Raw genomic sequence first — 27,056 nt, forward strand, 5'->3', positions numbered from 1 at the left:
TGAAAATAAACACTCTATGCCAACAACAAAACACTCTTTTGTGTGAATTTGGATATGCCTATCAAGTGTCTTGTTGAAACAATGGCAAAACTAAATAGCAATTTTGTTTACAAATTTAAAAATAATTTCTAAAAAAGTTCCACCAAATGTACCATTGCTTGATGAATTGCCCCTAATGTAGCTATGGTGCTTAACTGCTTATACATATTATTATATGACATTGTGACTCCACATGCAATTGGCCATCTTCATCTTGTGTAAAGGAATAAAGGCCTGTAGCACACTAACATCAAGTCCTGTCCATATACTTAATTGAGAAGAGTTGTTAAGTTAAGCTCTTGGTGAATCAGAATTTTAGAAGCAGAGAAGAAGAAATAGTTACTTCAAGGGTAACCAACATCCTGAATTGAGAGAGAGAGAGATAAGAACAATTTGGTTAATTTTCTAGATGCTTCTCATTATGTTGCTTATTAGTTTATATACAAGAGTTCCTTAATCCTTTTCCCGCAAAAACTAACTGGACACCTCAACTAACATACCAGTAACTAACATACCAACACATACCAGCAATTCAGTAATACTAACATAGAATGCAATACACCAATCTTTCAGTACACCATTAAACTAGACTCCTAATATTACCCTCTCCACTAAAACATGTTGCCCACAAGATGTGGAAATTGCTGCTGAAGAGCAAACAAGTCCTCCCAAGTAGCATCATCAGAGGAGCCCCCTTGCCACTAAATCAAAAGCTGAGTAATGGTTCTATTGCGTAGCTGGCATGATCTAGTCTGCAGAACAACCACAGGTTCAAAGGCAAGGATGCCTTGAGAATTGACAGAAGGCAAAAGTGAAAGAGGCACTGTCTTGTGTCCCAATTTAGCTTTCAAACAAGAGACATGGAACACAGTGAATAGAGAGGGCTAAAGGCCTGCTACAAACGGACAATTGAAAGAATTCAACAAATTTTGTTGTTAAGCAGCAACATATTCCCTGTTTTTTTTCTAAATACTGATACTAAACCTGAGAAAAAAAAGTGCATGAAGTTAAGATACTATAACAGTAGCCCACACAAGCAAACAATAAACAACACAACATAATAAAAAAATCCAACTTACCACTCCTGCATAATGAACAATGGTTCACACAAAAGCATTATAGGGAACATAATTTTGTAATTTAATGCCATAGAGGAGTGGACATAAATAACTAATTTAATGCCATATAGTTTGAAAATAGTATAAGAACTAATTTCTTTGCAAGAACAGAAACACAGTAAAAATTTAAACTTTTGGCCTTCCAATAAGCAAGTTTCATAGTGACACATGATATACCAAAATATGCCAAAAGGTAGCCTAGAGCAAATTAATTTTAGAACCTATTATCATTAAAATGATCCCAAAAATTGCTTGAAAAATATGAAACTTTAGTGCGGTGTAATGAAAATGGTGTACACCACAAAGAAGGAAAAAAGAAAAGAAATAGAAACAGAGAAATAGTTACTCTGTACCCAGGCCATGATGTCCTTATGCCATGCTAGAAATTAATTTCCTTCTTTATAAAAGGCCTTCCACGGTTCCACCTAAATACAGAGCTACCCCACAAGTACAACAAGAAATGTAAATAAAGTCAGCTTATCAACTGTTGAGCCAACTACAACATCCATTTGAGGGCTGAGGCCACTTGTTACATTGGGTGCAAGCACCTCATATCATTATAATTGTTGTCCATATCAAATCCTAACCAATTAAATCCAAAAAAAAAAAAAAAATCAGATTTCAGCACCACACTAACATGAACCCACAGCCCCTAATAATAAGAACACAAGGCCACAACAACAAGAAGTTTGGAAAAATGAATCTCTACGAAGCATTTCAGCAAGCAGTTTCTGTACCACAAAAAAAGGAACAAAATTGGTACTTTACAAGTGCAGAAATGTTGCCAACGTTGAGATGGAAGGAAGTGGAAGCCAAACGGTAGTGGTGATTGTAAGGTTGAATTTTATCAACCATCTTGTTGCCTTTATTCCATGCCAAATTTGCTTATATTTTAGCAATTAGTAACCCTGTATTTAGGTGGGAATCATGTAAGGGTAGTGAGTGAGAGAGTGTGAAGAAATGTTCAAGATTGTGCAAGGATGCAAAGACTTGCAACTGGACTCGCAACTGGCAAGCCGCCAAAGTTGGCACACGTGTGAAGCATGCAGGAGAGCTGAAGAGTCATGCCAGCTGTTGCACTATAGGACAAAAGTCCCAGGCTGGCCAGGCCGTTAGCTTGCAGCTTGAACTCGCGACTCAGCCCAGTCGCGAGGCCAAGTCGCCAGACCATCTTGTTTGGGAAAAATTGACCACCCTGTTTGGGAAAAATTGACTCTTCGCGTTCCTTTCTCACCCTACTATATATAGACCCTTATACCCACAAAATGTAGAGAGCTTCTAGAGAGAATTTTGAGAGAAACCCTAGAGAAAAACAAGATTGATTCATCCACAATCTTCACATAGAGACTCTTCAAATTCTTCTACTCTCTTCCTCTCCATTGTTAAATTCTTGAGAGGTACATTACCAAAACCTTTTCTCACCATACCCATATCTGTGAGAAGGCTGTTTGGTGCTTTGGGAAGCAGTTAAGAGGGGACCAATTTCATATTGGTAGATGCTATGGTCAAGTAGCGGAATCCGGTAAGCTAAAGAAGAAATAGGTTCTGCGGAATCTCGTTGGAGTAGGAGCTTGGAGGGCTTAGGTATATTAGATAGATTAGGCTTGGAGGGTCTTCTGCTGTTCATGTATCTCAACTACATTCTTTAGTGGATTATTTACCGCTTGGAGGACGGCGGAGAGGTTTTACGCCGAGGGCTTCGGTTTCCTCTTCGATAACACATCATTGTGTTGTCCTTGTATTTGCATCTCTCTTCCCTTAATCTTTGCCATTTAATTCCTGCTGTGGATGTGATTTTATTTGGTTTAGATTGTTTATCAATTCTGTACGTATTAAGCTTATGTTCATATTCCGCACATTAATTGTTTGATATTAAACTTGAATTTGTAATTTGTTAATTGAGGATCTAAACGTTCATAGTGTTTTATACACTGATTGAACTTTCAGTAATGATGAACAGAGAGAGAGTAGTGGCGACTCTAGGATTTTTTTTAGGGGGGTCAACAAGAAGATGTATTTTGGGTAATGGATGAATTTTGCACTTTACAAAGATTTCTTATTACAAAATTGCCCATAATATGCACGAGTAAAAAAATAAAAAATAAACTATAAGTTCATTTAACACATTATTTCTTAATACAATGAACATATTAATTATTTTCATTAAGTGAACTTTAGTTATTACTATTTAAAATACTTTTATCTATTAGTTTAGGACAATGATATGTTAATATTGTACTATTAATGTAAGATTTATATTGTAGAAAAAACAAATGTGTGCAATATTATAAAAATTTGCAAAAAATGTACAAGACACATTTGTTTAGAGACAATGTAAATCTTATATATACACTGTAAACTAAGAATTTTCTATTAGTTTATTTCAAATTTGTTAAGATCTAAATAGGTTTTTTTTAGGTTTAAGATGATTTTTTTTTTTTTTGTTGGACTTTTTTTGTGTGTTTAAAAAGACCAAAATATTGTTAAGAATATCATATTTTAGCTTATTTCAATTGTATTAAAAAAAAAAATTAGGGTCAAAGTATTCAAATTTTCATTTTAAGAGGGACAAATCAAAAATTAAAATTAAAAATATTATATATTATAAAAAAAAAATGCCAGCTCAGGGGGTTCATTTGAACCCCCTGAACTCTACATAACGTTGCCACTGAGAGAGAGAGAGAGAGAGAGAGAGAGAGAGAGAGAGAGAGAGAGAGAGAGAGAGAGAGAGAGAGAGAGAGAGAGAGAGAGAGAGAGAGAGAGAGAGAGCTCCAAAAATGAAGATTGAAAATGAAAAGCTTTTTGTTTTTTCAGTTTTTACCTTCACCGAACCCGTCCAATTTTTTAAATCAGAATTTGAATTTCAACAGAGAGTTAACGTTTTTGGATTAACGGAAGTTAAAAAGTGTGTATTGTTTTTCAGTGAAGTGGCAAGTAAGCTGACATTGTAATCCCAGATCACCTAATAATTTCCCCTGAATTTGTGTAGTCATGCACACATATATATTTTAGGGAAATGCTAACGAGCGCCCTTAGGGCACTGGTTAAGAATCCAATTAAAGAAAGTTTATGTGGGAAAAGAAAAAAAAAACAATTAATGTTTTGATAGTTTTTTTCATTTCCCATAAAAGTGATGTCAAAACTTTCCTAAAATGGATTCTTAACCAGTGCCTTTAGGGCACTCGTTAGCATGACCCTATATTTTATTTATAATTTGTAGGTTTTGAATCCTTTTATTCCTTTCAATAGTTATAGGCATGAAATATTCTTTTGAATGTAACCAATTTTTCACTTATCTTTCTCTATTGTTTAGTCATATATATTTTGTTTTGTTTCAATAATTTCTAAGTAGTGAATCATTTAATTCTTTTTAATATTTTTTGGTCTTTCAAAAGTTTTAATATCTAAATTTTGTAGTAATTAGACCCGCATCCGACTGACTTGGGTATTTGGATTTTGGAACCGACCGTGGGGCTTCAGGTCAGGCGGGTCCTGAAGCCAAAATCTGAACAGCTAAACAAAAAAAATACGGGGCCGAGGTCTGAGTCTGAACAGCTAAACAAACCCAAAATCTGACAGGTGTGTTCGGAATCTATCTTCTCAGATTTTCTTGGGGCCCAGCCCACTTTTTTTTCTTTATTTTTTCTATTACCCATAAAGAAAAAAAAGAAAAGAAAAGAAACCTATAATTCCAAGGCGCAGGGAGGAACACGTCTTCCAAGCTTGTGAGTTGGACCAATGCTGAAAGTTTTGTACTCCATGGATTTTTGTCAGCCACAAAAACAGTTGGCTTTGATCCCAAAAAAAGCAAAGAAATTAGAAAATGACAGAACGAACAATAATAGTACACGTTACTGGGGGTAGCAGCCAACCACACGCAGAGGGCACCCGCGCCATTGAATCATAGAATCAACACTCAGCCAATCACAACACGCGTTGTGGATCTCCAACGACCCCCCATGCCCAATGGTACACGATAACGACCCTCATTCTCTCTGTATTCAAATATCATTAAGCGGCTCATATTTTCAGTTATAGTCGTTGTATCAGTATTAGAAATCTAAGAAGGAACAACTTTCACGGCAACATTCCTCAATTATGCAAGAAGGGGAGCAAATTGAAAATGATTGATTTTAGTCAAAATCAATTACAGGGGTGGATACCAAAATCGTTGGTGAATTGTACTATGTTGGAAACTCTTGTTCTCGGAAACAATCAGATAAATGATTCTTTTCCCTCCTGGTTGGGGGTTCTTCCAGAATTAGGGGTTCTTATATTACGATATAATCAACTCCAAGGTGCAATTGGGAAACCTGAAAATAATTTTGTATTTCCAAACTTGCATATCATTGACTTTTCTTACAATAACATCACTGGTGAGTTACCATTTGAGTACTTCCGAATTTGGAAAGCCATGCAAATCATTCGTAAGCATCGTCAAATGTACATGCAAGCGAACACAAGCTTCAATGTACCTGGATATAAATGGACAGATCAATACAATTATTCAATGACATTCATAAACAGAGGGATAGAGATTGCATACGAGAGAATCCCATATATTTTCATAGCCATGGATCTTTCAAGCAATAATAATAATTTTTAATTATACAATCTTGTTACAGTACCATCCTAAAAATAGGATGGTACTGTAGTAATATTATAAATTTTTTTTACAATTTTCATATTTTGCAAGTCGGGCTGGAACGACATTTTAAAGTTGTGATGGTAAATATATATCATCATATACAGTATATCATTTGGGCTGCAGATGCTCCTGGACAACGAAGTTTGCTTTAAAAAGGTGTTCATAACTTTTTTCACAGTGCCTGACGTCTGTGGTGACGTTTGGAAATATGTGGCTGTGGATGGGAATGGGGTCTACAGATTCTGAATAAGTTAGGAGTGTGCATTTGTGGGTTGAGGGGATTTTTTGACCAAATCCATTATGGTAGGTCAAAAAAAATTTAATTCAATCCAATTCATATGAGTTGGGTTGGGTCAAGTTGAACCTATGGGTTGGACAATTTTTATTATTATTATTATTAAATTGAGTGGAAAAAAATACATCACACTTACCACCTGAGTTAATAAACAAAATATACATTAATATATAAACTAATATTCCAACTTAGTTGTAAACAAAATATATTTAAGTATCCAACTGAGTTGATAAACAAAATATAAATGAACTAGTATCCTAATTCACTTATAAACAAAATATGCATGAATTCCTAACTCAATTATAAATAAAATATATCTAAAATTTTTAATATTTTTTTATTAATTATATAATATATTTAAATATATATTAAAAGAATAAATAGGATTTTATATTATATATGATAGTAGGAACCGAGGAAGTGCTCTAGAGTTGGTTTTTTTTTTTTAAAAAAAATTATTAAATATATAATATATTTTTAACATATATTAAACATATATTAAAATATGGGTGGGTCGGGTTTAACGGGTTTGTAATTTTATGACTCAAACCCAACCCAACTCGCTATAAAAAAAATTTTTGTAACCCAACCCAACCCACCAAGCCTTAAAAACCGACCCAACCTGACAGGTTGGGTCGGGTTTAGCGGGTTGACGGGTTTTCTGCACACCCCTAGAATAAGTCTAATGCCACATAAAGTGGCACAATAAATGTCACAACTCAATTATGTGGTGAGTTGTGGTTGGTGGAAGAATAGTTGTGGGTCCATGTGGAGACACCCTTTTACCAACTACAGCTCTCCACATAGGCGAATTGTGGCATTTATTGTGCCACATTATGTGGCACAAGACTTATTCACAGATTCTACGCTATACATTGAACCCTCAAGAAAAGTTTGGCCCCCAATGTAGGAGAAAGTATACCATGTTTCGATAATACCAATTCAGCATCTATTTTGATATTTCCTACCCAATAAATGAATGATATATGTTTCAAAAAATCACATCACTATTTAAAGTGAGAGAAAGTATACTATGTGTAGGGACACGTTTTGCAGCCCAAACCCAAGGTGTATGGGATCTTGGACCAATGAGCCCAACACAATAAATTTGTAGAGAGTGAGTCAAAGAGTTAGGTTTTAGTGCATGGATAACAGTTAATATGGTGTTCATGATAATCAAACAGAGATGAACTGAGTTTATCAAAGAAAGTTTGTTCTCGGCATAATCCGAGGAGTTTTGTTCTCGTAAATATTAAATGAGAATGGTTATAGGAGTTCTTGAGATTGCTACAGTACTTTCTCTGTTAATCCCAGGATCTTCTCTCCATGGTGGGTTTCTCCTATTATATAGTCCTATTTGAACGATCTTGGCATTTCACATGTTGATCATCCAAGCCTATATTTGAGTGTCTGTCCCATTAGACACCCTCTCTGGCGTTCTGTGAGTTGCGGTAACTGAGGTAGTACTATTCAGGGGTTTTGTCCACATAAATGCGGTGTTTGTAACTTTCCCTTAGATATTCCTGAGTTCCTATCCTTTAGAACTTCCTGGAAGGTCACTCTGACTATTTAGGACTAATATCTGATCGTGCTTTAGCTGGTCCGAGGAGATATTCCTTTTCGAACTCGGACTACCACGCTCTTGGCCAAAGCCCCATGCCCCATTGTATGATTTTGAGCCCATGACCCCACACCATGTTTCAGAAATCATCCATCACCACTTAAAGAATTAGCAAAATGAGAGTTATGATCCATTAAATTACTTTGAAAAAGATGTTTCTTCACAAAGATTTAATTTTTATTTAAAAAAAAAAATATCTAAAGAAGTAATTTACAAGACCTTCTTTGATTTGAAAACCACAAAAAAAAAAAAAAAAAAAAAGAGAGAGAGAGAGAGACAAAATTAATACTTCTTTTGGATCATGAAGGTATAATAGCTCCATTATGTGTTTCACATGATTTTACAGTAAGGATGGGGCTCCATAAATATTCCACTCCAAAAAATGAAATTTCAAGATCTTATTACATTTAAAAAAAAAAAAAAAAAAAAAGGAAAGCTCATGATCTTAGGACTGTCTAACACGCCAAAAAGTGGTGGTTGGTTGTCTGTGACTACCATAGATATAGGACTCAATAATGATTTTGACAACTAATTTAGAGCAAGTGGTGTCTGCATATCTAAAACAAAACTAAAAAGATTTTGAAAGACCAACCAACTAAAAGAACCATGCTTTTGAAAAAGTGGCATGCAACCACCACTCTAGCCTTTTCTACTGAAATGACTAAATAATATTCTATTCAATGGTGACATAAAACATCCTTTTTAGCAGAAATGGCAACAACATTAGTTTTTTGTCCAACCAACCACGGTGATTTGATTTTGTTAAAGCATTGGGTGCTAACCAGCATCAGGTCCTCTAAAAATTTTAGCAATATTTAATACATCAAAAAGTTACTTTATCTATTTTAACATATCATTTTATATTACACTTTACATCACATCTTCTATTTTAATATTACATCAAATTAAAATAATTTAAAACAAACCTCATCTGTATTAAAATATTAACAAAACAAATATGTTTTATTGTGGCCCCCATGTGACAAAGAGAGAGAGGTAGAGAGAGAAAGGGAGAGAGGACTTGGGATGTGACATGGGAGAGAGAAATTGAAGTAAAAAAATACCAAAATATGTTTAGCACATATAAGATTTTATGCCCCTACATTTCTAAATATGAAATTGTATTGTTCATCGATGCTAAATTTTTTAGCATTTAGAACATCTGATGTGGGAGGTTTTTTGTGTGCCAAATGCCAAATTGGCATTTGTCACACCTAATGCTAGTGCTCTAAATAATCAACCGATAAAGTTTAGCTACAAAATTAATTATAACCTAAGGTTACAATCTTACTCAATATCTTCTTACTAGAGGTGAATTTTGAGAATTCCACCATTGAATTACGTCTTCTTCTTATATTCGCCATGTTTGTAAAATTTCTAGAAAATTAAAGATCAATAGCTATGTCATCAATAAATTGTTTAAATTGCTAGTTTTTATAGTTTAAAATTATGGATAAAATATAAGCTTATAGATCATATAGTATATAATATCCAATTAACACAAAATTTGACATGTGTATTAAGATTGTAAAGAACATACAATTCAACGGTTAGATTTTCAAAATATATAGTGATGTTTATTTTATTAAGTAATTACAATCAATTTTATATTTAAACTTTGTCCATAATCGAATACGATTTCTTGAAAGTTGAAACCTTTGTAAACAAAACAATTCATCATCCCAACTGGGATATGTCACAAACTCACAATCACAAAAAAATCAAAACCCATCACACATACTAGCAATTCAGATAATACTAAACAACAAAAACAAAAACAAAAAAGAAAGAACTTTGCAAGGTGTATTGGTATACCTATGGGAAAGGTTGAACTTGCCCAGTTTGTAAGGAGTAAGAAGAGGAATGGTGGGAGCTTCAGCAGCCATTTTCAATGATTCTATTCTATTCTATTCTTTCCTGTTGAATGCTAGTACTTTGCTAGTTTGCTTCTGTTCCTGATTTCAGACAAAAGTGGGAATGAAATGCTTGTTCCACCAATGGGTATTTAAAGATTTGTGTCAAAAAGTCTCCAATAAGCTAGGAGGATGGTTCCAAATCAATTGGACAATGATGTTTGCTTAAACATTATTCATAATGATGTCTGTGCTGACGTTTGGAAATACTATACATTGAACCCTCAAAAAATGTTTGGCCGCCAATGTGGACCATGACCCTATGAACCATGTGTTCTGCTTCTATGAATAGCACCACTTTCCGGCCAAAATGGCCAAATACCATGTTTTTTTGAAATTTTTAGCAACAGAGCACTGTTTCGGAAATAATTTGGGATCTACCACTTTTTGTGGTACTCGAGCTTGGTGAGCTCGAGTACCACATTTTCCGATTCCACCGTGGCACGCTAGCGTGGAAAAGGGGAATTTAATATTACCTTAGTACTTGAGCTTCATAAGCTCGAGTACTGTTTAAACAGTACTCGAGCTCATGAAGCTCGAGTACCACCTTTTCATTTAATTCACAACCTACTACTACTACTGACGTGAACTGTAAAACGACGTGTACAATAAATGGTACTCGAGTTTGTTGAACTCGAGTACCTTTTAACTAAAACCACTCTTTTGCATTTCCGTCTCTTTCCCATTTGTGTCTCTTTTCCATTTTTCCATTTCCGTCTCTTTCCGTCTGTGAGTCAGAAACTCTCTCATTCCTCCTTGTGCGAGTCAGAAATTTGAAGCATAGACTTTACTCTTGGGTCACCATCTGCAAGTGTACTCTCAGTGTCTCCATCCACCAACGTGTTGTCCATTTATCCTTTGGGCAGACCCTGTTGTGACCAGTACATAGACGTAATAATGCTTAATTTTTAGATATGACATTTTTGCAATAGTGGGAGTAAAATGCTTAGTTTTTAGATTGTGTTCCTATGAGATTTTTGTGCATGAGTTTCATGTATTGAAATTTGCAATATTAACTGCTGATATATATATATATATATATATATATATGTACAATTGCTTATATATATATATATATATATATATATATAAAACGTAAGTGAACTCAATGATATATATATATATATATATATATATATATATAATGTAAGTGAACTCAAATATATATATATATATGTACAACTGCTGATATATATGTCTATATATTTGACGGGTTTTAACTTTTAAAGATTGCTCGACATCTTCTAAAAAAAAACAGTTGCTCGGTTGGTCCACATCTTGAACATGAGCAAAACGTTAGTGTCACGTGATAATCTGATTCAAGACAATAATTTGATTGGATTTTGGTAAATGCATTATCCTCTTTTCGAAAAAAAAAAAAATCCATTAAATATATATGGATTGGAATTCAATATATTTTTTTTCTTGTATATGTATTTTAATGAATTTTATTGGATTACATTTTTCCTTATATCTTCCTTATTTGGAAATTTGTTTAAAAGTTAGAAATCAATAATTGTCTCATATTTTATATATAAATATATATATATATATATATATATGATTCTATAATTGTGATAGAGAGTCCATTACTTGACCAAGCTCATTCCTAATTTTCATCCTAATACCAGCACAATTTTCTAATTGAAAAGAGGAGAGATTTAAATCTTAAGGAATATCAAAATGTATCAACCAACTCAGTTACAAAACTCTGGGCATAACTATCTTGTATTTAAAATATTTAAATTTCAAGTTTTTTGTATTTTAGAATAATGCAAGAAAATAATTAATTAAAAAACAATCATGCATATTTATGAGTTTTTGGATTTCATAGTATAGTAAATAACCCATGATTAACACAAAATTTGACAATCATGTTAATAATATAGAGAATAAGGAATCCAATGGGGAGAGAGAGAGAGAGATAGAGGAGTTCAATTTACACTTTATGTGACTATTTGTGATGTTATATGTCTCAATTTTTTTTATTGGATCACTATTTTTAAAACCTCATTATTGAATTATATATTTTCATTGTTTATACATGCATGTCAAATTTATTGTAATCATAAATTATTTAGTATATAATCCATATAGTAATGTTTTTTGTATAATATCAAAATTTTTAAAAAGTACAAATTTTATCATGAGATAGCTATTGATCTCTAAGTATCTTGTTACTTTGCAGGCATTGCTAATTGCTAATTCTCATCTCCCCTAAACTCATTTTACCTAATAATTACAAAATAAATAACCCTAAAGACAAGCACAACCAGACCAACATCTAGTAATCACCCAAAAATAAAAATTAACTAACTAAATTGAATTGAATTCCTTAATTAATTCCTGGATCAAAACCCAGAATCAACTTATGCATAAAAATACAAAATTTACAAACACCCACTTTCAGTGGAATCTTTTTCTTCATAAAGTTACAACCGTTTGTTATCAGAAGCACAAAGGTAGTAATGAGCTCCAAACGACAGCGTTTAACGATCGATCGATCGATCGATCGAGAGAGAGAGAGAGAGAGAGAGAGAGAGTACCTTGGAGCGGAGTGAAGGGCTTGGAAATGAAAGCCTCTGTAACCTCACACTGCGATTGAGTGCAGAAATAGTGAGAGAGATGAGACTCAGAGGTCGCCGCCGACGAAAGTCCTCTGCCGCTGATGTAAGTGAGAGTGAGAGTGAGAGTTTTTTTTTTTTCTTTTTTTTTGGCTCGAAAACGTTGAGAGTGAGGTTTCTATGTTCAGGTGTAAGTCAGACTGAGAGTGAGATTGAGAGTTTGAAAGTTTGTGTGTTTTAAGTGTTGTTGGAACCCGAGTGGTACTCGAGCTTCATGAGCTCGAGTATTGTTTAAACAGTACTCGAGCTTATGAAGCTCGAGTACTAAGGCAATATCAAATTCCCCCTTTTCCACGCCAGCGTGCCACGGTGGAATGGGAAAATGTGGTACTCGAGCTCACCAAGCTCGAGTACCACAAAAAGTGGTAGATCCCCAATTATTTCCGAAACAGTGATCTGTTGCTAAAAATTTCAAAAAAACATGGTATTTGGCCATTTTGGCCCCACTTTACGTGGGCAATAAATTTCATAATTTTTTTTAAAAAATAAAATTTTGTGAATACAGATTGTGTTTTAGAATTTAGTATATTATTTTTACATCAAATCACCACTAATTTTATTTTTTATTTCAAGAAAAAATAATTTTTATTATTTATTACTCATCATTTTATTATGAAAATATTGTTAAATTTGTTGTGTCATCAGTTGTTTTACTTAAAAAAGAGCAATCTTTGAGACATAAAATAGTTCACAATTATGTTTTACGAGATTTCTAGAATTTGGGCCAAAGAAAATTTTTTTTAGCCCCCGTAATATAATTTTAGTCCCCTTTAAATAATAACAAAAATAATTCAAACAACGGTTGTGACCACAACAAATAACAACAAAACATCTAGCCCATACAACAACAAAAATTACCCCAATCAACTAGAACATCACTTTAAAAATCATTATTTATCAAATCTGATCAATAAATCTTAGATCTATTAATTATTTTTTATTAAAAAAAAATCCCTAAATTTATACAAATACCAATAGAATAAAGAGAGAATATTTCCTAAACATTGTCAATTGACTAATACACATCTATAAGTTATAAATTTATAGTTAACTCAACTGTTAAAGTCTCTGATAATTGAATAAGAAATCTGAAATTCAATTTCCACCTACATCAAAAACTTATTTGTGTTTTGATCTGAGGAATGGACGCCATAGGTTAATAAATTTATAATTAGTGACTTTTGGTGGATGGGTTGGAATCATTATTTTTTTAACTTACTACCTTAATACTTTAGTTTATTTTTGTGAGTCAAGTTTGTGATCTATGTCGATGTGTTTTGAGCACTTTGGCATTGTTAAGGCTTACTAAATATAATTCCTCACTTGTTTATCTATATATATATATAAAACCGAAGCCTTTGCTGGCACCACAATTTTCCACATCAACACAATATTTAAAAAATAAAAAATAAATAAAAATTATCTATATATATATATATATATATATAAAACCGAAGCCTTTGCTGGCACCACAATTTTCCACATCAACACAATATTTAAAAAATAAAAAATAAATAAAAATTATAACTCCTCAAAACCCTAGCAACCTTACCCCTCTCTCAAGTTAAGAAATATAAAGCCACGGTTTCTGCAAACTCTCTCTTTCTCCAGACGTAGGAAGCCCTAAAGCATTCAAGATCTACAAAACCCTAGCAACCTTACCCCTCTCTCAAGTTAAGAAATATAAAGTCACGGTTTCTGCAAACTCTCTCTCTCCAGACGTAGGAAGCCCTAAAGTATTCAAGATCTACAATGCACGGTATAGATTTTAGCTTATAAAGTTCAGCTTTTGTAAAGTTAGTTTTGTTTATATATTAATTAATACATAGTACTTTGTTCACCATTAAATACTCATATAATCAATTTCCAATTCACTGTTCAAGAATTAAACCAAAATTCTAACTGCGCTATCATAAAATATTATTATTAGTATGAATTTTATGGAGTTGCGGTGTTCAAGAATTAAACCAAAATTCTTTTAAATTATCTATAATATTTTGTCCTCTGAAAATTTTATCTCTTTGATTTTAGTATATTGTGTTTCTTAAGCTATAGAGAGATTTTCTTTGGTTTCTGCAAACTCTCTCTCTCCAGATGTAGGAAGCCCTAAACGCACGGTATAGCATTCAAGATCTACAACTCACGGTATAGATTTTAGCTTATAAAGTTCAGCTTTTGTAAGGTTAGTTTGTTTATATATTTAGTCCTTACGTTTAGGTTTAGGTTTAGGTTTAGGTTTTAAGAGATTTATATATTACTACTATGTGGCTGAATTTCCCGTGACATCAGTTTTATATTTTTAACCAAATACATTAGGAAAGCAAGAGAAGGCGCATAAATATTTAGTCCTTACGTTTAGGTTTAGGTTTAGGTTTTAAGAGATTTATATATTACTACTATGTGGCTGAATTTCACGTGACATCAGTTTTATGTTTTTTTTTTTTTTTTTTAATTTGTTTTATGTAAGGTTAGTTTGTTTACATCAGTTCTTTATCTCAAAGATAAAGCTTTTATTTCTACCGCAAGAACTATTTATGTATGTATCCCTTGCAAGCACACATGAACTTAAATTGTCTTTTAATATATGCATGCTTTATTATTTTCTAATAGTTTTCCCGTGCATCGCACGGGTTAGCGACTAGTTTATTTAATTATTATTATTTTAGTTTGGCATTTTTTTCCTTTCTCAAAAAAATAAAAAAAAAAGTTTGGCATTCTTTCCATCTGATTCCCCATATTGGATAGAGTAATTGCGGCTTTAGAAGACCAAACTTGCCTTTTCAATTTGAAAATTTCAATGGACAAACTCAAATCCATATTTTGTAACCTAGCCATTATCAAATTTTTTTTACGGAATCCTGGTTGAAATCACACACACACACACACACAATGGAATGATATGCGAATGTGGACACATAAACTTTGGCTAAATGCTAAGTTCATGTTCATAGTAAATGGATGTTTCTATGCTATGCATCTAGGAGCATTCCAAATTTTATTATCTACTTCTATGCATAGAAAATTCAACTAATTAAAAGTCCTTACTGCTAAAGGTAAGTTTCTGTATGTTATCTTTGAGGTGAGACTCCCTAGAGGCCTCATGAGACTTAAGAATTTTCAATTTTTCCTCTATCTCCTTTCTGATCTTCTATTACTTATTCTTAATTTCTGCACTACTGTGCAAACTTGTCATCTGTATGTCTGTCCTTTCTCCCATACTTATCCTTGAAGTGCTACAGCTTTGTCCAAAAACTCTAAACCTAACTCTATGCAGCTTTCAATCTTAAGATTGGATGCAATTGAAAAATATCATAGGTTTGCTTTGGATTTATTATTTATCTAGACCTGCTCCCATCATCCTAAAGAACCTGAACTTATTAGAATTCAGAGCAATTGCTTCCCTAATTCACATTAGTGAACTTTTGTAGTTTAGTCTACTTTAACTTTATTAGTGCTGTTGAGTTTGTCCCTCTGCTTCAAGATGGACAATATATGTTAGCAACACAAGGATGACTGCAGAATGGTCTGTCAGTGATTTTGATATACTGGTTCCTGAAGATGTTGCTAGCTCTGGTGTTAGCTTTGATTGATCTTTGCACAATATATTCACCTTTTCATTTGGTAAAGAATAAGTAAATAGAGTAAGTAGAACCCATTACAGTTCTACTTAAACCACGTTATCATGTCAGAAACTGATTCAACACACCTACACGTGATAAGTGTTATGTATATGTTCTCTGAAATCCACAGATAACTGAGGAAATGCTATTTGCTAATCATGGGTATGTGTATAATTCCATTTGTAAACTCCACTTGTGTTTGTGCTTAATGTCACATATTTTATACACAACCTGTCTCAATCTTAGAAAGATAAGGTTGACAGCTAGTTTGAAATTTAGTCACAAGTGATTGAGTAGCCACTTATAATGGTTCACGCAGTCCTTATTTATGCCAAAAAGTAAAGGAGACTGAGTCCATTGTAACCAAAGCTGAAGCCAAAATCCTATACGCATAGTTGTCAAGTTAAGCAAAGAATCATTGCTTGTAATAGACAAATTATGCTTCAAAATCATGATTAGTCTGGCACAGAAGCAGATCCACACCAACAATACTATCACTAGAAGAGAATAACCACTTCAAAATTATTTAGATCTATGAAATCTTTTTGTTGCACTTACACAGTACAATGAAAACACTAAAAACAAGAAAGGAATTACATAGGGCAATGTTTTTGGACAATTTATTTTCACTCTTCTCCTTGAAAACCTAAGCAATGTCTTCAAGGAATGAATAATCGCTGTATCCAAGGACAGGGTCAGAGATGTAGAATGTGTCTCTGTTGTACTTGTTGAGAGGAGAATTGAGCTTAAATCTCTTAGGCAAATCTGGATTAGCTAAAAACAGACGACCATAAACAACAAGATCCGCACGGTTTTCAGCAATAGCTTTGTTCCCATCTTCCCTGTCATAACCCCCAGCAACAAAAAAGCTCCCCTTAAAAGCCTTTCTCATTGGCACAAGACTATGGGGACATTCACTCTTTTCTCCAACTGTCTTCATTCTTGGCTCAACCATGTGGCAATAAAGAATCCCATATTTGTTTAAGGATTCAGCCATGTAAAGGCCCAAAGCTTCTGGATTTGAGTCTCCGGATTCCATGTAGTTTGCAAAAGGAGATAGCCTTATTCCAACCCTGTCTGCTCCAATCTCTTTAGAAACAGCTTCAACAATTTCCAGAGCAAACCGGCAACGATTTTCAAGGGATCCACCATATTGATCTGTTCGATCATTCACTTGATCCTTCATAAACTGGTCAATTAGGTAACCATGAGCCCCATGGATCTCTACTCCATCAAAGCCTGTGTATAAGACAAATAATGACATTTTAATGAAGGGAATATGTAATAACAAAGGAAACCATGAGCCCCATTGTTCTTTCAGTTTTCTTTCATAAAGTACAAAGTACATTCCTTCACTCCCTTGTACATTTGACCAATCAAATATCTTTTATCTTATATAAACACATGAAAAGAACTTACCAGCTTCAATAGCATTCCTTGCAGCAAGCCTAAAATCATTGACAATTTCAGGAATTTCCTCTATCCTTAGCCGCCTTGGAGGAGTGAAGTCTGCAACGTCAATTCCATTAGCTCGAATTTGAGGGGTCAAAGGCTTGTCAGAGGAAGAAATTGGGGCTTGACCATTTGGCTGAAAACCTGTAGACATCAATATAAAGAAAAATAAATATCCAAATAATTCAAATGAGTTTGATAAGACATCATCAATCACCACTTAAAGAATTAGAAAAAATGAGAGTTATGATCTGTTAAATTACTTAGAAAATGATCTTTCTTTTCTTTGCAAAGTTTTTTTTTTCTTAAAAAAAAACATTTATCTAAAGAAGTAATAGACAAGACCATTATTGATTTGAAAACTCACCCAAAAAATAAAAATAAAAATAATAAATAAGATGCAAAATTAATGCTTCTTTTGGATCGAGAAGGCATAATAGCTCCATTATGTATTTCACATGATTGTACAGTACAAGATGGGGTTCCATAAATATTCCCCTCCAAAAAAGGAAATTTCAAGATCATGTTCCATGTCAAAAAAGGAAAGCTCATGATCTTAGGGCTGTCTAACATGCCAAAAAGTGGTGGTTGGCTGACTGTGACTACCATAGATATAGGACTCAATAATAATTTTGACAATTGATTTAGAGCAAGTGGTGTCTGCATATCTAAAACAGAAGTACAAAGATTTTGAAAGACCAACCAACTAAAAGAACAATGCTTTTGAAAAAGTGATATGCAACCATCCACTCTAACCTTTTCTATTGAAATGAGTAAAGCACATTCTATTCAATGGTGATACAAAAATGCCTTTTTAGCTGAAATGACAACATCATTAGCTTTTTGTCCAACCACCTACAATGATTAGATTTTCTTAAAGCAGTGGGTGTCACCTTATTCATATCCTAAAAACAAAATGACATTAACATATCAAACTTATAATGGAAGATGCCCCTTCCACTGAGGCAATGATCATCATAAAAGGCCCCCTGAAAGAAAAAATCCATGTATAGTAGAGAAGATAATGCAAAAAATAACACCACTACAATGATAGATCAATAGTTTTTCAAAATAATTATATTGTTGCATAAATTTTCCTTTTACTCCATGAATCCAACAATGATCATCACTTTTGCTTATTTTTACTCTCTAAAATGATAGTTAAGCCAATTAATGCTCTTCCTCAAAAAGTATGCTTCTTTTCAAATGTGGCACTCATTTTGCAGGGAATAGCATTCTACAGCACCGACGCATGGTTATTTCAGCAGTCAACCAAAACTTCCATCTAATTTGATCTTTACCAAATAGGTTCATATGCAATACTTCCTTTAGGATCAATAGCAATCAATAGTTAAGTAGCACAATGTGGTATAGAAAACCCAAATCTACTCAATTCATGAATCGTTTACCATAAAGTCTTTGTAATTTAGCATATTACAAAACATTCAACTCTCTCCATCCATTACAAAAGTTCAATTGTCAACAAGCAATAATAGAAGAGAAGATATAAAGGTGGTCTCAGTCAAAGACAAACCTTGATTTGAAACCCTCCCCAGATGCCAAATTTGACAAAAGAAAACTCCACCTTTGGCATGAACAGCATCTACAATGGGTTTCCAGGCTTCAACTTGCTCTTTTGTCCATATACCAGGTGTGTCTGGATACCTTTACAATAGCAAAGAAACCTAAGAAGTCATAAAAATTTTCAAGGCAAGAAAGGGAACCCTCAAAATGGCGATTGTCTTTCAGTGTGAAACATGGTAAAAAATTGATTACCCTTGAGCAGTGTCAGAAACTCCAGTGGCTTCAGCTATCAGTAGACCACCTTTGGAGGTTCTCTGAGAATAATATAAGATAGCATGTGGCTGAGGAACATTGCCATAAGATCTCTGTCTGGTCAATGGTGCCAAAACAACCCTGAAAATACAAATTAAATGATAAATTGAGTAAATCAAGCAAGAAATCTTTTAACTGAAGAAAGTAGTACCCTATAAGAATCAAATATATATTGCCCGTAGCAAAGGCTGGAAGAATAATATGATTAAGCCCCTTTTCTATATGTTATAATATATACTAATAAATAAAAAAAGGCAAGTAACAACTGAAACCAAATCAAACAATTCATTTTTGAATGATTATGGCAGAGATAAGGACAGATTCACAACTTCACCTGTGGATTGCTAAAATACAAACCATTAAATAAGGTTTGAGAAGCTGAAGAAAAACACAAAATCAGAAAAACTCTGCAAATAACATAACGCTTTTCCTTGTGAGTAAACAAATAAATACCTAAATGAGAAAGAGTGACAAAGACAGAGACAGAGAATGCTTGACTTGATCTACAACTTATTTTTTTCCTTTAGAGTTTGTTCATCCTTAAAGTACAACCATATTGTCAAGTATTAAAGATATATTTCAGAAAATGCAGTACTGGAATGGGTTAGGAGAACCTCCAAGATCCTATAGGTCCTTTAACTATGAAAATTTCTGTATCATTCATAGCTAATTTGCCATGCACTTGAAATTTGAAAATACTTAGTTTCAAGTTCAGGGCCTACGTTGTTTTTAATTCTTGTAACTCTCTTTTCAACCTATGTTTATATCATAAGCTTACCTTTTTCCAAGACCTACAAAGCTGCAGCAAAAGTCAGTAAGTTTTTTTTTTTTTTTTTTTTTTTTTTTTGAAAAAAAAGAGTGGCACTTAGTTTATGGCTTGTGCAATACATGCATGACCACGTTTTACTTTAAGAAAATACCAGAAAAGATAAGTAAGAAACAAAATGAAGCATGTAAAAACTTGGAACAATTAATTTGATGAATTTTTATGCACAGAATAGGGTGAATTAGTTTTGTTAATCACATGTAGTTTCAAGATCATCAAATGACAACATTCAGCATTTGAAGAATGACTTGGGTACTATGGCAGGATATAGAAGAGGGAGCCAAACTGGATTGCTTTTCATCATACAGAATGTGTAGTCATAGGTATCAACATAACACTGATAAACTGAAGGGTCTCATCTCCCCTCCCCAGCCCGAAAAAAGTCAGACCAAAATTGTTGAGTAATGATTTCATAACTATAGATTGATATCTTATATAATCAAAGCAACTGTAAATAAATGTCAGCACGCTCATGATGAAGCTACAAATACATTACTTAGAGGCTCTGAAAACACAAAGAATCCTGACAGCCAAGGTGATCAGATACTCCTCTAATCTGTTAGATGTTTTTCAGTTGAGCCTTTATGGCCTTTGTCATGTCTGGATGTGTCCTGACTCTAGTGTAGTTGCTGGTTCTAAGTTTGTTTTGAATGAAGTTTCCTTTTTACCAAAATAATAATAATAATAATAATTTTCAGTTGCAGCCAAGAATGCAACCATGAATAAGAAAGCAGTTTCTCAAAAAAAGAAAAAGAAAAGGAGAACAAGAAAGCAAAACTTTCTCTGGAGATCTTTTCCTAATAAAAACATTTTGTTTGAAAAATATTTTTTGACATCATTTTAAGGGTGAGCTCATAATTTCAGAAAAATGATTATTGTATTGATGAAAGTAAGGAACAGTGGTTAATTATGGGTACCTTTGCAATCATACAAAGAATTAAGCAACGGGGATAAGCTATGACAACTAAAAACTATTTTTGACATTTGGCACACCTAATTCTAGTGCTCTAAATAATCAACGGATAAAGTTTAGTTACAAAATTGGTTATAACTTAAGGCTACAATCTTACTCAATATCTTCTTATTAGAGGTGAATTTTGAGAATTTTACCATTGAATTACATCTTCTACTTATATCCTCCATGTTTGCAAAATTTCTAGAAAATTAAAGATGAATAGCTATGTCATTAATAAATTGTTTAAATTGTTAGTTTTTTATAGTTTAAAATTATAAATAAAATATAAGCTTATAGATCATATAATATATAATATCCAACTGACACAAAATTTGACATGTGTATTAAGAGTGTAAAGAACATACAATTTAATAGTTAAATTTTCAAAATATGTAGTAATATTTATTTTATTGAGTAATTACAACCAATTTTATAGTTAAACTTTGTCCATAATCAACTACAATTTCTTGAAAGTTGAAACCTTTGTAAACAAAACAATTCATCATCCCAACTGGGATATGTCACAATAAAAAAAAATCGAAACCCATCACACATATTAACAATTCAGATAATACTAAACAACAAAAACAAAAACAAAAAAAGAAAGAACTTCGCAAGGTGTATTGGTATACCTATGGGAAAGGTTGAACTTGCCCAGTTTGTAAGGAGTAAGAAGAGGAATGGTGGGAGCTTCAGCCGCCATTTTCAATGATTCTATTCTATTCTTTCCTGTTGAATAATAGTACTTTGCTAGTTTGCTTCTGTTCCCGATTTCAGACAAAAGTGGGAATGAAATGCTTGCTACACAAATGGGTATTTATAGATTTGTGTCCAAAAAAAAAAACAAAGTCTCACAGTATGCTAGCAGGATGGTTCCAACTGGACAATGATGTCTGTGCTGACGTTTGGAAATACCATACATTGAACCCTCAAAAAATGTTTGGTCGCCAATGTGGACCATGACCCTATGAACCATGTGTTCTGCTTCTATGAATAGCACCAATTTACATCGGCAATAAATTTCATAATTTTTTTAAAAATAAAATTTTGAGAATACAGATTGTGTTTTAGATTTTAGTATATTATTTTTACATCATATCACTACTAATTTTATTTTTTATTTCAAGGAAAAATAATTTTTATTATTTATTACTCTTAATTTTATTATGAAATTATTGTTAAATTTGTCGTGTTATCAATTGTTTTACTTAAGAAAGAGCAATCTTAGAGACATAAAATGGTTCACAATTTTTTTATAGCTTCTTAGGGCAGTAAATTAGTATGTACATCCAAAAAAAGATTATAATTAGTTTTCTTAATATGAACTACATATTTTTTATTTTGAAAGAAAATTGGAATTTGCCAATTTTTTTGAGGAAAAAAATTTTTATTTTTGGAAGGGAGGGACAGAGCCACCCAAGGGGGCCATGGATCCTCTAGATTTTTATTTTTAAAATTAAGAGTATATATGTTTTATGAGATTTCTAGAATTTGGGCCAAAGAAAATTATTTTTAGCCCCAATAATATAATTTTTGTCCCCTTTAAATAATAAAAATAATAATTCAAACGATGGTGATGAGCACAAGAACAACGTAATTAGTTCAAATAACAACAAAACATGTAGCAGATACAACAACAAAAATTAACCCAATCAACCAGAACATCACTTTAAAAATCATTATTTATCAAATTTGATCAATAAATCTTAGATCTATTAATTATTTTTATAAAAAAAAATCCCTAAATTTATTCAAATACCAATCGAATAAAGAGAGAATATTTCCTAGACAATGTCAATTGACTAATACACATAGACACAATTAATTAATATCGAAATGATAACTTATAAATTTATTATTAGCTCAACTAATAAAGTCTTTGATGATTGAATAAGAAATTTGGGATTGAATCCTTACTTACACCAAAAACTTATTGGTGTTTTGGTTTTAAGAGAGGACATCATAGGTTGATGAATTTATAATTAGTGATTGTTGGTGGATGAGTTGGAATCATTATTTTTTAACTTATTACCTTAATACTTTAGTTTCTTTTAACTATTTTGTCTTATCTATTTTATTGGGCGGTCCACTATTTTTGTGAGTCAAGTTTATGATCTTTGTCTTGGTGTTTTGAGTAGGGATGGCCATACCCATTGGGTAATGGATATTCAACCCTATCCGATCCAAATGTTTCGGGTAATACCCGGTTCTTCATGGGTAGAGCTTAACCGGGTAGGGTATGGATATTATCCGAATTGTTCGGGTAAGGTATGGATATTATCCAAACCCGACCCGTAAAAAAAAAAAACCTAAACCTTATTAAGTTAATAAGGTTTACAAGCACAAAGCAAAACCTGTATTTAACTCTGACAAGTATATAACAAATGCATACCCAACTATAATCTCCACCAAAAAAAAAAAAAAAAAACTACTACTTTTGCAAAGAGATTGACTCAATCATCTGGGTCCTACTAATATTCCCCAACCACTAATAATAACCACAACATGACAGGTGTGAAACCATAGAAAGATGGGATGATTAAACTATACAAGTAACAAAAGTTGACGTTTGGTAATTGCAACTGGCACATGCTATTTGCTCATGTTGACGCAGCAGGTGACATAGACTCCAAAATCATCGACCACAAAAATTTTCACAACCATTCGAAAGTAGCAAGTTCTTAACTCAGTCATACCTGTCAATTTGTAAGTCATGAAATAGTTGTGAAAATATTGTATTTTCATGATCAAAGCTCAGATTTTCAAGCCCGAGTTAATAGGTATGGATTTAATGAGTGCTACTCTTGAGGCTGAAAATTTTCAGAGTTATTTTGATACACCACTTATGAAAGTTTCAGGGAGGCTTCATCCAGTGGAAATATTTTACACTGACTGAAAGTGACTTTTATTACTGTTACATTGACCTTGATTTTGTAAAATTTATTTTAGGAGTTGCCATTTGCTTAACAAACAATTGAAGAGGCAAAGGAAAATGTTGCTTCTTTATTTTATTTTATTTTTTATCTAATAAAATTTCTATCTCTATCTCAAAAAAAAAAAAAAAAAAAAAAAAAAAAGAAAGAAGTAGATACAAACTAATCAATAAAATTTTTTTATTGATTAGTTTTTCCTTTTTTAAGATTGGTTAGTTTTTTGTTAAAAAGTTTTGAATTAAAAAAAAAATTAAATGGGTTTCGGGTTTCGAGTAGGGTATGGATATCCATAGATAATATATTCGGGTAAGATTCGGGTATGGATATTAACGGGTATTGATAATCGGGTATCCATGGGTAAACTTTTCGGGTCGGGTATGGGTATACCCAATCCATACCCTACCCATGGCCATCCCTAGTTTTGAGCACTTCGGCATTGTTAGGCTCACTAAATATAATTCCTCACTTGTTTATTTATTTAATTATAATTATTTTAGTTTGGCATTTTTATCCTTTCTCAAAAAATAAAAAAATTTTGGCATTCTTTCCATCCGATTCCCCATATTGGATAGAGTAATTGTGGCTTTAGAAGACCAAACTTGCCTTTGCAATTTGAAAATTTCTATGGACAAACTCAAATCCATATTAGTAACTTAGCCATTATCAAATTTTTTTATGGAATCCTGGTTGAAATCACACACACACACACACAAAGGAATGATATGCGAATGTGGACACATAAAATTTGGCTAAATGCTAAGTTCATGTTCACAGTAAATGGATGTTTCTGTGCTATGCATCTAGGAGAGTTCGAAATTTTATTATCTACTTCTATGCATAGAAAATTCAACTAATTAAAAGTCCTTACTGCTAACGGTAAGTTTCTATATGTTATCTTTCAGGTGAGACCGCCCAGAGGCCTCATGAGATTTGAAGAATTTTCAATTCTGCTTCTATCTCCTGTTATCTTCTCTTACTTACTCTTAATTTCTGCAGTGCTGTGCAAACTTGTCATCCGTATGTCTGTCCTTTCTCCCATACTCATCCTTGAGATGCTATTGCTTTGTCCAAAAATTCTAACAATAACTCTATGCAGCTTTCAATATTCAGATTGGATGCAAATGAAAAATATCATAGGTTGGCTTTGGATTTATCATTTATCCATACCTGCTCCCAGCATCCTAAATTACCTGAACCCATTACAATTCAAAGCAATTGCTTCCTCAATTCACATTAGTGAACTTATTTTAGTCTACTTTAACTTGATTAGTGCTGTTGAGTTTTTCCTCTGCTTCAAGATGGACAATATAGTTATAGGGCACTAATGGGAAACATATTACCATTGACCAGGATCCAGGAACTGAACCAGCAAGGCATGTATGGTGTTCAATTAATGTTGGTACAGAGATACATGTTAGCAGCAGAGGGATGACTGCAGAATGGTCTCAATGATTTTGATATATTGGTTCCTGAAGATGTTGCTAGCTCTGGTGTTAGCTTTAATTGATCTTTGCACAGTATATTCACCTTTTCATTTAGTAAACAACAAGTAAATCGAGTAAGTAGAACCCATTACAGTTCTACTTAAACCACGTTATCATGTCAGCAATAGATTCAACACACATACCCATGATATGTGTTATGTATATGTTCTCTTCAATCCAGAGATAATCCTCCTGACTTTCTTTGCTTTTGAACTATAAACATTGGAGCTAACCTTATAATGCCAATTGTGAAACATAAATAACTTTTCTTAGACTCCTCTTGGTTGCCAAGAAACAGATGAAATGCTGTTTGCAAATCATGTGTATGTGTATAATTCCATTTGTAAACTCCACTTGTGTTTGTGCTTAATGTCAAATATTTTGTACAAAATTGGTCTTAAGCTTAGAAATATAAGGTTGACAGCTAGATTGAAATTTTGTCACTTTATTGTGAATGGAAGTGAGAAAATAAGCCTACGTGCCCTAAATATGGATAATATCACAAGTAATTGAGTAGCCACTTATAATGGTTCAATGCAGACCTTATGTACGCCAAAAAGTAAAGGAGATTGAGTCCATTGTAGCTAAAGCTGAAGGCAAAATCCTATGTGCATAGTTGCCAATTTAAGTAAAGAATCATTGCTTGTAATAGCCAAATTATGCTTCAAAATCATGATTAGTCTAGCTCAGAAGCAGATCAGCACCAACAATATTATCACTAGAAGAGAATAACCACTTCAAAATTATTTAGATCTATCAAATTTTTTTGTTGCACTTGTACAGTACAATGAAAACACGAAAAACAAGAAAGAAATTACATAGGGCAATGTTTTTGGACAATATATTTCACTCTTCTACTTGAAAACCTAAGCAACGTCTTCAAGGAATGGATAATCAGTGTATCCAAGGATAGGGTCAGAGATGTAGAATGTGTCTCTGTTGTACTTGTTGAGAGGAGCATTGAGCTTAAATCTCTTAGGCAAATCAGGATTGGCTAAAAATAGACGACCATAAACAACAAGATCTGTACGGTTTTCAACAATAGCTCTGTTCCCATCTTCCCTGTCATAACCCCCAGCAACTAAAAAGCTACCCTTAAAAGCCTTTCTCATTGGCACAAGACTATGGGGACTTTCACTCTTTTCTCCAAGTGTCTTCATTCTTGGCTCAACCATGTGGCAATAAAGAATCTCATATTTGTTTAAGGATTCAGCCATGTAAAGGCCCAAAGCTTCTGGATTTGAGTCTCCGGATTCCATGTAGTCTGCAAAAGGAGATAGCCTTATTCCAACCCTATCTGCTCCTATCTCATTAGAAACAGCTTCAACTATTTCTAGAGCAAACCGACAACGATTTTCGAGGGATCCACCATATTGATCCGTTCGATCATTCACTTGATCCTTCATAAACTGGTCAATTAGGTAACCATGAGCCCCATGGATCTCTACTCCATCAAAGCCTGTGTATAAGACAAATAATGACATTTTTTTTTTTTTTTTGATAAGTAATAAAGATTCATTGATATCAAAAAGAGAGAGACACCCAAGTACACAGGGGTGAACAAATCAAAAACGAACATTACAAAAATCAAGTAAATCCAAAATAGAAGAAAAAGGGTGGTTTCTCTGCACAGAGAACCAATCAAGTAAGGTTCTAAAAAAAGAAGCTTGAGATCAAGCGTGGAACGCTCCT

At 33.1% G+C, this 27,056-nt stretch overlaps 1 protein-coding gene across 10 annotated transcripts in view; it reads right to left on the reverse strand.

Annotated features, from left to right (window-relative positions):
• LOC126699247 (12-oxophytodienoate reductase 2-like) overlaps window positions 1-27,056 on the reverse strand; it is a 91,859-nt gene that overhangs the window by 60,092 nt on the left and 4,711 nt on the right. Inside the window, exons 1-5 of one of the 10 annotated variants that reach the window (XM_050396972.1) lie at window positions 21,580-21,751; window positions 19,107-19,247; window positions 18,865-18,995; window positions 17,298-17,474; window positions 16,580-17,117 (exon numbers count right to left, since the gene is read on the reverse strand). In XM_050396972.1, coding sequence (XP_050252929.1) covers window positions 16,580-17,117; window positions 17,298-17,474; window positions 18,865-18,995; window positions 19,107-19,247; window positions 21,580-21,650 — 1,058 coding nt within the window. In that variant the 5' untranslated portion in view covers window positions 21,651-21,751. Of the gene's footprint in view, window positions 1-9,536; window positions 9,696-16,370; window positions 17,118-17,297; window positions 17,475-18,864; window positions 18,996-19,106; window positions 19,248-21,579; window positions 21,752-26,230; window positions 26,824-27,056 lie in introns of those variants that run through there. The other 9 variants (XM_050396961.1, XM_050396976.1, XM_050396978.1 and 6 more) reach the window with 9 other exon arrangements.

The sequence above is a fragment of the Quercus robur genome, chromosome 9 (genome assembly GCF_932294415.1).
Source record: "Quercus robur chromosome 9, dhQueRobu3.1, whole genome shotgun sequence".
Lineage (NCBI taxonomy): Eukaryota > Viridiplantae > Streptophyta > Magnoliopsida > Fagales > Fagaceae > Quercus > Quercus robur.